Source organism: Ictidomys tridecemlineatus, chromosome 1 (assembly GCF_052094955.1).
Source record: "Ictidomys tridecemlineatus isolate mIctTri1 chromosome 1, mIctTri1.hap1, whole genome shotgun sequence".
NCBI lineage: Eukaryota > Metazoa > Chordata > Mammalia > Rodentia > Sciuridae > Ictidomys > Ictidomys tridecemlineatus.
In genome coordinates this window covers 144,505,338-144,519,852 of record NC_135477.1, presented here as the reverse complement: position 1 = coordinate 144,519,852, position 14,515 = coordinate 144,505,338, and the positions used below count along the sequence as shown (strand labels likewise).

Sequence of the window (14,515 nt, the reverse complement as noted above, 5' to 3'; positions counted from 1 at the left end):
TAACTTTCTATCACTGTGACAAAATAATCAATTAAAAAAGGAGGAAAGGTTTGTTTTTTGCTTACAGTTTTAGAGATTTCAGTCCATGAACACTCAGCTCTAATTTTTTGGGCCAGTGGCAGCATGGTATATCATGATGAGATTGTGTGATGGAAGATACCTCTTTACCTCCTGGTGGCCAGAAAGCAAAGAGAATAAGAGGAAAGGGCTAGATCCCAATAGTCCCTTCAAGGGGGTACCCCTAGTGACTCAACCTCCTTCCAGGTGGCCCTACTTCCTAAAGGTTGCATCATCATCTCCTCAAAGTGCCACAAACTGGTGCCTTTAACATATGCCTTTAAAACGTGGAACTTTGGGAGATAATCTAGATCCAGATTACATACTACATTTTCATATGCATACATTCCTTTGATAAAGTTTAATTTAATTTAAGATAAATTAGGCACAACAAGCAGTTAACTATAATATTAAAGTAATACACTTATAACAATATACAGTGATAAAAGTTATTATGGTAACACTCTGAAAATATACTGCACTCACCCTTATTTTTTGATAATGATAGATGACAGTACCTATATGATGAGATTTAATGAGGTGAATGATGTAGGCGTTGTGACATAGCATTAGATTACTATTGATCTGTTGACCTGAAGTCAGAACTGTTTCAGGTGATCCTGGATTATAGAGTCGTCATAATGTTGGGTGGGTGGCATAATACAGCATAGATACACTGGGCAAAGGGATGATTCACATCCTGGGTAGGATTAAGTGGAGTGCCTAAGAATTTCATCAGGCATACAATTTTAAAGTTACAAATTATTTCTATAATTTTCCATTTAATATATTTGGACCAAAATAATCTGCAGGTAACCAAAACCAAGGAAGTGAAAGTATAGATAAGGGAAGACTACTAAAGTTAGTATTTATCAGTTACTTTGTTTGGGGTATTTCCATGGATTTCCTCATTTAATCCTTTCAACAGTCCTTTGTAGAATGTATATTCTTGTTTCTGATTTTCAGCCCATTAAACTAAGACTTAAAGAGCTTATATAACTGCCTAAAGGTTCACAGGAGTGATGAAAGTGGATTATGAGCCCTCAATTATTTTTCCTACTTATAAAATAGAATCAGCAGTTTTGAAACAAAAGTTACTGAAATTATGAAACATTTGTGAGATTTTCTTTATGTTTTTGTATTTTTTCTTTTAGGTTCACAATATTCTTGCAGAAATGGTGATGGGGGGAATGGTATTGGAGACCAACATGAATGAGATTGTTACACAAATTGATGCACAAAATAAACTTGAGAAATCTGAGGTAAGAAGGGAAAATTTTGCTCTAGTTAATGAAGGTTTTAAGCATGATCATAAATAATGCATGGTATGTAACTTTCACCGTTTGTCGTTCAATATCACCCTTTAGGTACAGCTGGTTTGTTTATTCAGGTTTTAGAAATGGAATATGCACATTTTAGTATGTTAAATGTCCTGTGACTATTATCTAACAACTAGCTTTATGTTATTATTCTTTTAGCCACAATTATAACTGCCTTGGTTAATAAACACAATTCCAAATTCTTTCTGGAAAGGGGAAAGGAGAGGTGATGGAATTCTTATGAGGAAGTTATATGTCAGATTATGTGCTTGGAAAGTCTGAGTGCACACTGAAAAAACAAATTCAGTACCTCAATTTTTAGATTCTGGACTTTTTCAAAGGTCACTGACAAATTAGTTAAGCCACATTTTAATACATTGATACAGATATTTATGATTTTTATGGCATTATAAAAAGAAAGTTTGGGTTTACTTTGCTAACTTTGTGCTATTTGATTCAGTGTTAGAATGCATGAATTAAGGATACTCACACTTCTGTATTGTATAAAACCCTACTTTACTTTAGAAATCTAGTGACTATTTCCTCAAAAACTAGGCTGAATGTCAGCAGAACATTATTTTGGTGCTGTCTTATTATCTTAGCCAAAGTTTAGAAAGGTAAAGTGTTTTGATATCTCATTCAATGCTGTATTAGAAAATTTTCATACTCTTATATTTGATACTTCTACTTTTAGCTCACATGTTTGATTGGTTTAAAGTAAATATTGCTATAAAAGCAGCAAAGATTTAATTAATACACTAGCATTAATGTACAAAAGGTGAGTTCTGAAAAATTTTCTGTTGGCATTTTAAAGAATCAGTTTGACACAATTCTGGCTCATTTGAATTATGGAAATAAAATATGATGGATTAAAATAAATTTGAGGGTTAGCAGCAATTGAGGCTTTCTGAAAAACCCTTTCCAGAGTTCTTAAAGTAAAAATAGTCCTATATTTCTCCTCATCTAAAGTCGCTAATTCCCATTGACTTTCCTAAGGGGAGAGGCTTGTAGTGATGACAAAGAGCTTAAACTTAGGACTGTTTTAAGTGACTGTATATATTTTGTATGTTCTATAGCCAGTTTTTAAAATATTGGAGTTTGAATGAAGAAAGCATAATGTAGGGTAATAGAGAAAATTTTGTTTTAGAACAAGGACTCCAAATATTTAGTACAATTGAATATACTATTTAGTATAGTAAAAGACTCATTGCAAAATCTACACTACAGTTTGTAAAGTCTTAAAATGACAATTTGAAATGTATGTAAATTACTAAACATTGCTTCAAAAAGCTTGTACAGTTATAAATTTTAAATGCAAAGGAGCAGTGACATGAGTCATTAATAATAGGTCTAATGTGAATGAATAATGTGTGAATTTTGTATAATTATCTGTAAAAATATATTGACCACTTGTTTGGAATTTTCACATTTTTAAGTACTTACCTCCTCCCATTGGTGGTGTCCCCCCCCCTTTTTTTTCTTTTGCTCTTTAGTGTTAACTATGTATAGTTTTTACAGAAGTCATGAAGGGCCTGTAATGCATTATAGGTATTTTCTTTTTGATTGTCCATTAAAAATATTTTAATAAAACAGTTTTTCTTATCTATAAAGAGCAGTGAAGTGCAGTTTACATTTTGATGGGAATATTATAGTTATGAAATTGCCCTAACTTATAAAAATATTTTGCAGAAACAGCACTATTTAAATAGACACTGGTGCATGCTTCTGTTATTTATCTACTGATCATATTCTAACACATAACCAGTGTTATCTGTGACCATATTAGTTTTTCTTTTTGTACTTTAAAGGAAGGCATGTTTTAAATCTGGGAATAAACCACAAAGTTGTACATTTATCAAGTGTTTCTCTACACAGGGTACTTGCTAATATTTTAATGATGAAATACCTTTTTGTGTGTCAAAGTGAGACCATTTAGTCCTTATCATAGTTTTTTAAGAAATAGTGTTGAAAAATATATCAACTTAATGTAATCTTCCAGCAATGTTTGTATTTTTAAGTATGTTTAGATGGCTGTGAGCTTTATTCCAGAAACATTGAAATGAGAAAAGTTTTCATATATTTTTAATTTTTATTTTACTTCAACTGGTTAGATTTATCAAGAAATATAACTCTATAGATGAACCCAAATTATTTGAGAGCAAAGTATAGACTTATTAATCTCTTACCAAATTTGTTATAATTTTTATAAGGCAAAAACTGAAGAAGAAAGAAAATTAAAATTCTGAATATCATGATTGATGAGAAGAACTGATAATTATATTTTTAAAATTCTAAGCAGTTCTTTAGGAGTAGCATTCATCTTTTAAAAACCACTCTGAATATAATGTGGATTTATCTAGGTGCTTGTCAGAAATAAAAGATTTTATTACATTGGTTCAAAGGTCATACACTTCCAGTTTAATTCCCAACACCTAAACAGATAAAAACAAAGATCTACCAGATCCTCAAAGAGGAGAAACAGAAATACTCTGAATGTATTTTCATCTATTCTGGTTTACTATAACATTGGGATTCTTGGGAGAGGAGGGTTTAAGCTGGGAGGTTGGTGGGATTTGGTAAGTTTAAGAGGTACTCAGGAATCTGCCTAAAAATGAAATGACTCTCTGGGGGCGGAGGTAGAGGGTGAGGTTGGGAAGGCTTGTTAGCTTTTATATATTTCATGTTATTCTTAAGATGGATAAATGAGTCTGAATTTAGTCACTATTTAAAAAAAAAAAATCAGTCCTCTTTTTTTCTGAACATCCTGATCTTTCTAGCTCTTTCCATTCTTCTCTCTTACAGACCTTTATCTTTCAGTCTCCCAGACAGGACAGGTAGACAAGGTATTGCTGACTTTGAGAAAAATGTACTTTACCAAAGGGAAAGCAAAATGATGTCAAAGGCAATTAATCATTTAGGCCAGACTCAAAAATTCTTTGTGTTAATGAACCCATATAGTCCCTGTAGCCTATTTTCCATTCTAGTTTCTCCTTGTAGTTTCTTCATCTTTTATTGGACTTAGTGTATTTTACTAGTATATCATTGATGTCATGTTTGTTCTGTTTTGTCTGCCTGCATTGTAAAAGGAAAGTTTAAATTTTTTGTTTCTTTTTAAAATATTGTCATTTAACTGACAAATTGCATTTGTAGAAATGACAATTTACTTTGTATATTTTGAGCATGATGTGACAGAACCAATCTTAATTTAACTTTCAAATGTTTTATCCATCTCCAAATTAGGATTCTTATATAAAATTGCCTGCTGGGTTTTGGAAGCTATGAATTTAAAAACCCAAAGCTGAACTTTTAGAGTTTTGCATACAAAGTGGGAAGCAGTAAAGTCTTAGAATAATGACTGTTAAATAGTACTTCTTCCCCCCCAAATGGTTTTCAGTTCCAAAGTCTTAACAGAATTGCCTTTAGAGTTTTTGACCTGCAGGTGCGTGTTAATAGTGGCCAACAAAAAGTAAGATCAGAAATCTCTTAAAACTTGATGAAGTGCTCTAAAAATAGGATTAAATATATTACCAAGAAACACTGGATTTCTGCTGTAGCAAATCTTCTGACATCCAAACATATCCTAATTAGAATCAATTAAATTTCTTGAAGCTTGAAAAATTTTGCAAAGTATATTGGCAAATATTGGAAGTGTTTTTAATAGAGTCCTTGCTTTACAAAATTATTTTTTCTTCAGTTTTTTGTATATGTTTCATACCATAAATTAGAGTAAACTACATTTTTGAGAGTTCTGTGTAGATGGTGATGAGCAGTTTTTTTGGCAACAAGCAATTTCAGGAAAGGATAAAATATTTATATGCCTCCAATAAGAACTTTCAGTTGAAAATACCTTACTTGAATCTTATGGAGGAAAAACAGTTTATAAATTTAACAAGGTAGGTTATCCAATTGACTAATTAGAAAAAACATGAGAATTTGGCGTGCTTTTCAGCTACTGCATTATTTGTGTTTTGAGAAGTAGCAACATACAGGTAGCTTTGTGATATCTTAGAATAAGATTATGGGCTATATCATGAAGCTGGAGTACCGTTTTTGGTTCCAGTGTTCAATTTTATTTTGTCTCTGTTATGGAAAATACTTGGTAACCTATTCACTCTATAAATTGAGAGCACTGCCAATTTCTGTGTTGCAGTATTTAGTTTATATTAATCTGCAATTTTCTATCAAAGAAACCATCAACCACTTGTGTATGTTACAATTATTAATTGGCTTTTAAAAAATTCAGGTATTAATTTCAAAGAGTAGAGAGTAGGAAAAGTGACCTTAAGATAAAGATGGCGGGAAGGTCAGCCATGAGTTGATTCTGCCCCTCTCCCTTGATGTGCACATTTATTTTGTACTTATACAGAATCATGGTGAGGGACCCTTAAGATCCATTTACGATCAAACTAGTTGTAATAAATCCAGAAATGTCATTAGTCTGCTATATTTATTTCACTCATATGGGCAAATTCTGTTAGAAATTAAAACTATAACTGAAGATAATTTATTAAATGACTAGTAATTTTTTAAGATTTAAAAATTTTTGAACATTCTAATTTTGATAAAATTGTTTATAAAATCCTTTAGTTTTTGCTCACATCATCAACATTTTTAATGTGTTTATAATTACAGTGTTAAAGCACTGTCTTTGAAGTACAGAACAAGCTTATTGTAAATCTTGATTAAAAATTATTATGCCTCATATTCAGAAATTAAAACATTGAAATTTCTGTTTTGCTCAAAAGCATGCATTCAAAATCTGACATTATTTTGTTAATGATTTTGAGTCTGAAACCATTTAATATCATATTTATTAATGTTGGTGTTCTTTCACCTTCCTGTTAGGTCAAAGTTATGAATACGCACTTAGCAATTTCCAGCAGAAGGTTGAGGAAAGAATTTAGTATGTACAAATGATTCCAGCTACCATCTTATTATACTATATTTCAAGCTTTCAAAAACTATTTTAAGGTGGTAGATGGTATTTTATGTCTTAGATGAAATAAGATTATTAATTCCCATTTCCCTTCAGGAAAGTTAATTGCTTATTGCATGAGGAAAGGGGAGCTTTCCAGTTCTTTGAAAGATATTTTAGCAATGCTGCTTTTTCAGTTTTGCTTGCTCATATTTTGTTTATTTTTGGGTCTGGCAATTTAAAAAGAAAATAAAAAACAAATCATATCCATCCATTACTATCTTTGTGATTCAAGTGCTTGAAATTTTCCAAGAGTATGTCTGTATAAGTCTTCTATCTGTTTGGCCTCATTTTGGTATACTTGCAGACTTCATTTTGTTTTCTTTCTCTTAATTCTGTTAATTTAATCTCATGGGAGAGAAAACATGCCCATTCTTTTATATACTGTACTTCATTCTTTCATCCAGTTTCATACTCTTAACTGCTTTGGATTCATATATTTGTTTTTGTTAGTGGAGTTGCTGCAGTTTACCTGCCATGGTGGTGCTCAAGTATAACAGACGAAACAAGTTATTTCTCTAGTAGAATTTCATTCTTTTTCTTTTTGCTTTGTGTCAATTATGTAATCTTAAATCTTTAAGAACTATGTTGTACTGTCAGGAATATCTTCCTTTATATTTTTAAATTGTGTGTACTACTAACAAGTCAGGTAAATAATTTTGGAGTGTTAAAAAAGTTAAGTTTTAGTAAAAGTTATCCTATTGCTCTGCATATATCTTACTAGGAAAAAAATTTAACCAAGATAAAAATTACTTTATACCTCAGTGTTAGCAAATGGATTTTCTAATCACAGATTACTTCCTTTACATTTTATGCTTTAATAAAAATGTTTCAGACTTTACTTTGATGGAAGTCTGAAAACAAAATTTGTTTCATGACCGTTCTGGTGTTGATTGCCTGAGTAACATAGTCCTTTTTTTTTAAGCCATAGTTTTTATATATCAAAATTGACAGTTTATTTAAGCATCTGCTTTCTGATCAATAGTCTTTATTTTTTCTTCTTCACATTTAATATTCTTTCTCAATCTGATTTCTTAAAATGTCAAATAAAACTTAACGTATATGTTATAATATTTAAATTTCTTACTACTTCAATGTATGATATACTACACAAACGTATTGAACATGCTTGAGAAATAATTTGATTCTCTTAATTCATCTGCGTGTTCTAAATAGTTCCCATCCTTTGCATGTCTATGGCTTGCTGCTTATGTTTAGAAGAATTATAGATTGTTGTACTTAGAAACTTCTGATTGTATATAATAAGAACATGGCACATACATGCTATTTAAATCAATTGCTATATTGAATTTATATATTCTTATTAATAATCCACAACGAAACTCCATTTTTAGTCAGAAAGAAACAATTTAACCTAATGAAATAACAAGATAATTTTTTAAATTCTCATTTTCCTTGCTTAAGTTTAGTTTAGCTATACATGGTAAAGGATATTGTGGAAAATAAGGCTTTATGACATTTAATTTAATAGTAAAATATTTATGTTTTACTATTTATAAATGTAAACCATAAAATCCAGTAAATACACAACTACATATTCTTTTTCACAATAACATTCTTTAATATTTCATAACTTTTAAAATAATTATGTCCAAATATTTTATCAATATATTCTATAGTCCACTTATAATTTTTATCTTTATGGAAATTGCAAAGTGAAAATATTGGCATTTTATTAGAAAAATTACAAAATCCCTTTACCTGGAAAAATGATGCTAACTCCATAATGTCTGCAGTTTGTAAAATAATTTTTGTTCCTTTGGCAGACAACATGCTTTCTGGTAAAAGAATGTTTACAGGGTGGTAAACCTCTTTGAGCTGAATTCATCTTTGATCGTAGTCTATTCTAAATTTTGGTAGCTACACCTTTAACTTGAAATGATTAAAGAAACTTTTGAATATGTGCTTACTACCCTAAGTAAACATTTTTTGAAGGAATAGGAGGGAAGTGGGGTATTACATAAATTTCTCTGCTTCAGGTAGGTATAAATATAGAAGTCAATAGAATTTTTAGTTGTATATTAAGAACAGCTAAACTCCATTAAATAATAAAAATTGAATTATCCAGCCCTGCATAGTCTTTAGTTTGGGTATGGAGTTTTTGATTCATCTAGATAACTCTTATTGCCTATGTGCACCATATCTATTATTAACACTATTTTACTAACTTTTCTATTTCCAATTCTGAATTGATGATCCATGGCTTTTATTTCATTGCTTAACAATGTTTGTATCCTTTATTCAGCAAATAGTTTACACTGGCCTATTTTGTATCAGTCAAGATTTTTCTCAGGTAACAGCTTTATTATTATTATTATTTTAATTAGCAAAAGAGGTAGGATTACATAAAATAAAAAATAAAATTATGAAAAGGGACTTTAAAAACTACGTAATTTCTCATACTATCTTACATATATGTAATCTAAACAAATTGGAAGATTTGTTTTTGTTAGTACTTAATTTTCTACTTTTGTGCAAGATGATACCACTGAACTCCCTTGAGTTTGTTGGCTTTGCTTTATTATATTGAAGTGGTGCTATTATGTTTTACTACATAAAAGTGCTGAAATTTTATTGGTATATAAGTTATACCTGAAATATGAATGCTATTGATTTTCACATTCAGAAAAATGATATACATGAATTTTTCTCTTTTTTTAAGCATAGTTTCTTCCAAAATTATTTCAAAAATTTTAAGTATTCCTATTAAGTGGAAAGCCAAATATTGTGCACTAGTGGTACTGACTGAAAATTTTAAATTTCATTCATTTACATATGCTTTTCCTTCTCTATAACTGTATGCTACAAATTAAATATGATGTTGAATCTATATAAAACATTTTTAATCATTAGAAGTTTTACTAATGCATTAAAGTTAAAATCTTTTGGGTTTTTTTTGCAGTTTCATCTTTAGGTAAAACTTTTATCTTTGGATTCAGACTTCATTTAAAAATCCTGATTTTTTTTTTCCCTTTTTAGTGTTCTAGAAATTTTATAAAAGTTTAGAAGAACCCCCACAATTTAAAAAAAAATAATTTTGTTGTTTTGAAATGTTTATAAGGGTTTAGCCCTGAATAATGAAACTAAAGTATAATTTATTAATTTTTTGAAGCACATATTGATAGTAAATGCCATTTTAAAAGAAAAAAATCATGATTGTTTGCAAGAGATGTTTAATAAGGAAACTAATGTAAATTATGCTCTGGGCTTATATGTCACTTAAATCAAAATATAGGTAAAGATTTAGCTTTTGTTTTGTGAATATTGCCTGTCATATCTAGGTAGTACCCATTAATTTGTATTTAAATCTTTACATTGTTATTATTGCATGTATTCACTGTATTTTTAAATGTGTCAACTGTTTTCTCTTTATAGATTAGTATTCAGAGTAACCATCTCATATCAGTTCAAACTACCATCTGGTTTCTAAACTTGTTATGTGAAAATCTTTTTTCATTGTCTTCCATTATAAGTGTTTTATGATGAACTACACCTGAGTTGTACATTTTCTTTTTCTTTTATTTACTTCTGTATGCAGGCTGGCTTAGCGGGAGCTCCAGCCCGTGCTGTATCAGCTGTAAAGAATATGAATCTTCCTGAGATCCCAAGAAATATTAACATTGGTGACATCAGTATAAAAGTGCCAAACCTGCCCTCTTTTAAATAAAATATTAAAAAGGCCACTCCCAGGTAAAATCCAGGGGGAAAAGTCATCTAAGTTTACCGTGCAGTTGTTTACCAAAAATAGAGGAGGAGAGTTTTAACTTTTGCTCTTGGATTTAAGTCAAGGTACTGTATAGAAATTGTGTAAAATCAGTATGGAAGTTTAATGTTGCTTTTCTTGCTCAGTGGTTTAAAAGAAATTGAGTAGTTCCAGTGTGATTTTTTTTTCTTTTTAAAACTGCATTCCTATGCCCACCTAAGGCATGCCTCTGTGTATTGGGTATTACAGTATTTCGAAAAGTAAGCTATTTCTTTAATTATGTACAACCTAAAATGTTGGTGTTTTGTATGGATCATCAGTGCAGCATTCCTAATTCTTTCTGCTATTTGTCACAATTGTTATTTAAAGAACCAAGTGTGTATTGCATGAAAACATTATGATCTTTTTCTCTTAGTTTAAATAAATTCCAAGGTAACTGGACTTCTAAAGCACCTGTCTGTTTGCCTGATATCTACTTTAGCAATAATTTTTTTTATGACCCTCTGACTCAACAAAGTAAATAAAAGTATATTTTATCACTGTTAAGCAGTTGTTAATGTTGATTTATTTAATATATTATCATGCTTTTGATATTTAGAAGCTCACTAATTTATTCTGAAACTTGATCATTTCATAAGTCAAGGGTAGTGCATTTTAGTGTATTTTACATCTTATTTACTGTGTAAGATGAGATCTACAGTGGGAGATGACAAATCTTTTTGTAAAATGTAAATTAAGAAAAGGTAAAATCATCTTTACATAATAGCTTTAAACCTTACTTCTCACTTTTTCTTGCCCAGATGATGGAAAATAATTTCAGCAAGTACCAATTTGATTTTGAACACAAACCTTTTGTAAAGCTAAACTAATTCTTTTAAGTCATGAAACATACATTTTAATTTCTCATAATTGGCTCATAATTTCTTATTTGGTCTTATCTCAGGAATGCTCGCCCTCTCTCTCTCTCTCTCTCTCTCTAAATTAAGGAATTAGATCACATGATATTCAAGAGGTTGACAAACCCCCACGACTTCAGGATGAGTAGGTAAGTCAAAGAAAGACCCAGGATTGCTGACAGTGTAATTATAGGCAGGCTCTAGGCCAGGAAGAACCAATGCTTCTATTCACATCCTAAGTCAGGAGAAAGACAATGTTCCAGTTCAAAGCAGTGAAGCACAAGAAATTTTCTTTGTAAGGGAAAAGGGGCCAGGCTTTTTGGTTCAGGCCTTCAACTGATGGGATGAGCCCGCTCACAGTAGGCAGGGCAGTCTGCTGTAGTCAGACTACCAACTTAAATGTCAATCTCTTTCAAAACTACATGTATAGGATCATCCAAAATAATTTTGGACCAAATATCTGAGTACTTTATGACCCAGTCAAGTTTACACATAAAATTAACCATCATAGTATGTTATCAGTTATCTTAGGAAAAACGAAGAAATATGTTTATATTTTTTAAATGGAAAAATAAATGATGCATATTTTAATATCTACCTATCATGCAAGAGAGGAAGATTGGATAAAAACTAAACTTATCTGAAAGGGCCTTATTTTGGAATAATTTTAATATTTTACATGATTAGTAAGCAAAATTAACTTTTCAGAAAATAATCCCTAAAAAATTGGAAGCAAAGCAAATGAACTGAACCATTCAATAAGTTGGTTCCCAGAGGATATTTTACAAGATTTTAAAGTACTGACTCTGTACCAATAAAGACAAAAAAGACCTACGCTGCCTTCTCCATCTTCCTCCCTCCCCCAGAAAAAAGTTTTTAGTAATCACAATGTCAATGGTATTTTTATTCTGAGACTGTATATGTAGGTGGTGGATTGAGGATAAGGAAAAAGTGCATTGGTGTCTTTAAAGGGTGCTATTGTGTATATCCATCAGGACTGAGGCATTCACACCTCTGCTACTAGCAGTGAGTACTCAGCTGATTTGCCATTTAAGAATTGTCACCAGCTGGAGACAGTTGCTTCATCCAAAGTCAAGGCTTCTTTCCAAGGACTTTCTCCTTCCAAATTGTAAAAATCAAGGCCCCTTGGCTAAGGCAAAGCAAGGCCATCTTCACTCTCTTGCTACCCATGGGATCTGTTGTAGCCTTCATTGCAGTTGAACTCTACCCTCACAGGTTTTGGTCTGAAAGGCATACCACAGTAAATGTTGTGCACATAAATCTTCATCTCAAATCAGTTTTTCCAGAAAGTCCTTCAAGCAGTTATTGCCAAGATTAATTTGAGGAATTAAATTCTAAAATGAAAGTTTGGAACTGGATCATCCTGCTAGGTTAGCTTGAAGGGTTTTATTACTGGTGGCACGTGCAGTGTCGATCACCCACATGCTTTTGCAACATAATTGTTAAAATTTGCACTGATGGTAAACTGGAATGGGATACTGGGAATACTCTGGGGACAGTATCTCAAAAATTTGAGAGGTTCAAGGGAAGTAGTAATTATAAAGAATATGGAATTAGATGGCAACTTCATTGAATCTGGATATTCGGTACATTCAAGAAATGCTGAAGATGATTAATCACCAATTAAGGCCCAGAGGGGCTTCTTGGCAACATATAAACTCTCATCTTCAGCTGGAGGACAGAAAAAGTTGAGGAGCAGGCCCAGGACTTAACTTTGTTTGCAGCACCTTGCCAAAACAAATATCAAGAGCTGAGAGACTGTGTGTGTGTGTTTGTGTGTGTGTGTGTATGTATGCTTGGATCCTGAGTATTCTGGGTCAAGGGGGAAGGTACATAAAGTTGGATGAGTTTTATTTATATGTAAACACTCTACAATAATAAAAATTTAACACTTTGGGAAGAACACTAACATTTAGGGTAGTGACCTGAGCCACTTACCTTGGCTTAGCTAAGTGAAGTATAACCAGAACTATCAAGGTAGGGAGGGGAAGAAAGGATCAAAAAGCTCAGAGGAGTGGTGTGTGCTACAGTGAATATACTGCATAAGGCAGGAGGGCCCAGCAGTAGTTTCATTTGCCAGAGCAATAAGGGGTGTGCTGTTTAAAGGGACCCCAGCATTACTTAGCAGTTCAATAGTAACTGTAGTTTGAAGGTCAAGGCTGATGGTAGGAAATGTTGCAGAACTGAGTGCCTTGATAACAATTGGAGGGATGAGATTTGTGAAATAGTAGACATCATCAGGTTGTAGTACTCAACTTCCCGGAGCAAAGTGGATAAGTTATCTTAAAAAACTGCAGGACCAATAGCAGTCAAAGGTCATGAACTATAGTGAGTCATAGAGAGATATTTAATGGAATAAATCTTCAATAAATGCAAGATAGATGGTCAGCCAGTAAGAACATAACCTAATCTATATAATCAGAACAAATCAAGAATAGACTATCAGGAGACAGAGCTGCCGCCACAATAAAAAAAAATCATGAACCTTTAACCAGTTCTAAGGCCCAGAACTAATCAATTGAGAAAAAGTTTGAAGCCCTAGGAGGAAAGACCCTCCAATACCACAGCAAGTGTATAAGTTAGTGATTTTCCCAGTGCTTCTCCAAAAGGACTTGACTTATGTAACTATACTGGGAATTGAAAAAATACCCAATATTTGACTGTTGGGCACAATTTCCAGGTTGACATTGATGCATAGGAACCAAGAATTGTCATTCCTCTTGCCCCATTATAGTGTGGAGCATGTGAAAGTTAGGTAATAAATCTAATCTATGGGTAGTCCTCAGCCAAGTCTAGTTCATAGTCCATTTTGCCTACAGATTCAACATACCAATTAAATACCTTCAGGAGTAGGTGATTTTCCTTACTCCTGACTATATTTAATTGGTATGGACTTGTTGTTTGGAAAATCCCTACAGTGTTTTCTTAGTATATGGAATTAGAATTACTATCAGAAGGAAAATTAAGTGGAATCTTTGAAACTACTCCCACACTTTTAGCAACAATAGTAAGTAAATAGCACTATTGCCACTTGGGGAAAGGGGCAGAGATGAATGCCTAAAAGATCTGAGGATTAAAGACCCAAAGAACTCAGATCGGTAGTCTTTATTATGTCCCCATTTAATTGATCAATCTGTTTCCTCCAGATGGGTCCTGGAAGATAACTGTACTACTATGAACTCCAAGCTACAGCCCCAATTGCATTTGTTTTACCAAACATGATATCTGTTAAAGCATCTTAGTAAGGCCTCCCTCCAATTTACGTTATGTGGCCACTGATCTGGTAAATACTTTCTTTGCCATCCCCATTAGAAAGGGTCAGAAAATTCACATTCATCCTGGATACATAAGATTGTACAATAAATATTAACCCCTCTGTCCTTCCTCTTACTGTAGTCAGAAAGTATCTAGATCTTCTGGATGTAATAATACTGCATTGGTCCACATGTTGATAACGTGTGATTTGGACTGGATGAACAAGAAGTCAAAAGCTTATTGAAGGCCTTAATAAGATACCTACCCT

General features: G+C 32.1%; 1 protein-coding gene across 5 annotated transcripts in view; it reads left to right on the top strand.

Annotated features, from left to right (window-relative positions):
- Ap3s1 (adaptor related protein complex 3 subunit sigma 1) overlaps nt 1-10,621 on the top strand; it is an 80,526-nt gene extending 69,905 nt beyond the window's left edge. For 2 of the 5 annotated variants that reach the window (XM_021736035.3, XM_021736034.3), the window contains exons 5-7: nt 1,212-1,319; nt 8,618-8,665; nt 9,911-10,621. In XM_021736035.3, the coding sequence (XP_021591710.1) occupies nt 1,212-1,319; nt 8,618-8,665; nt 9,911-10,039 (285 nt within the window). In that variant the 3' untranslated portion in view covers nt 10,040-10,621. Of the gene's footprint in view, nt 1-1,211; nt 1,320-4,178; nt 4,220-8,617; nt 8,666-9,910 lie in introns of all 5 variants that reach the window. The other 3 variants (XR_002485584.3, XM_021736036.3, XM_005339493.5) reach the window with 3 other exon arrangements.
- The last annotated feature ends 3,894 nt before the right edge of the window (nt 10,622-14,515 follow it).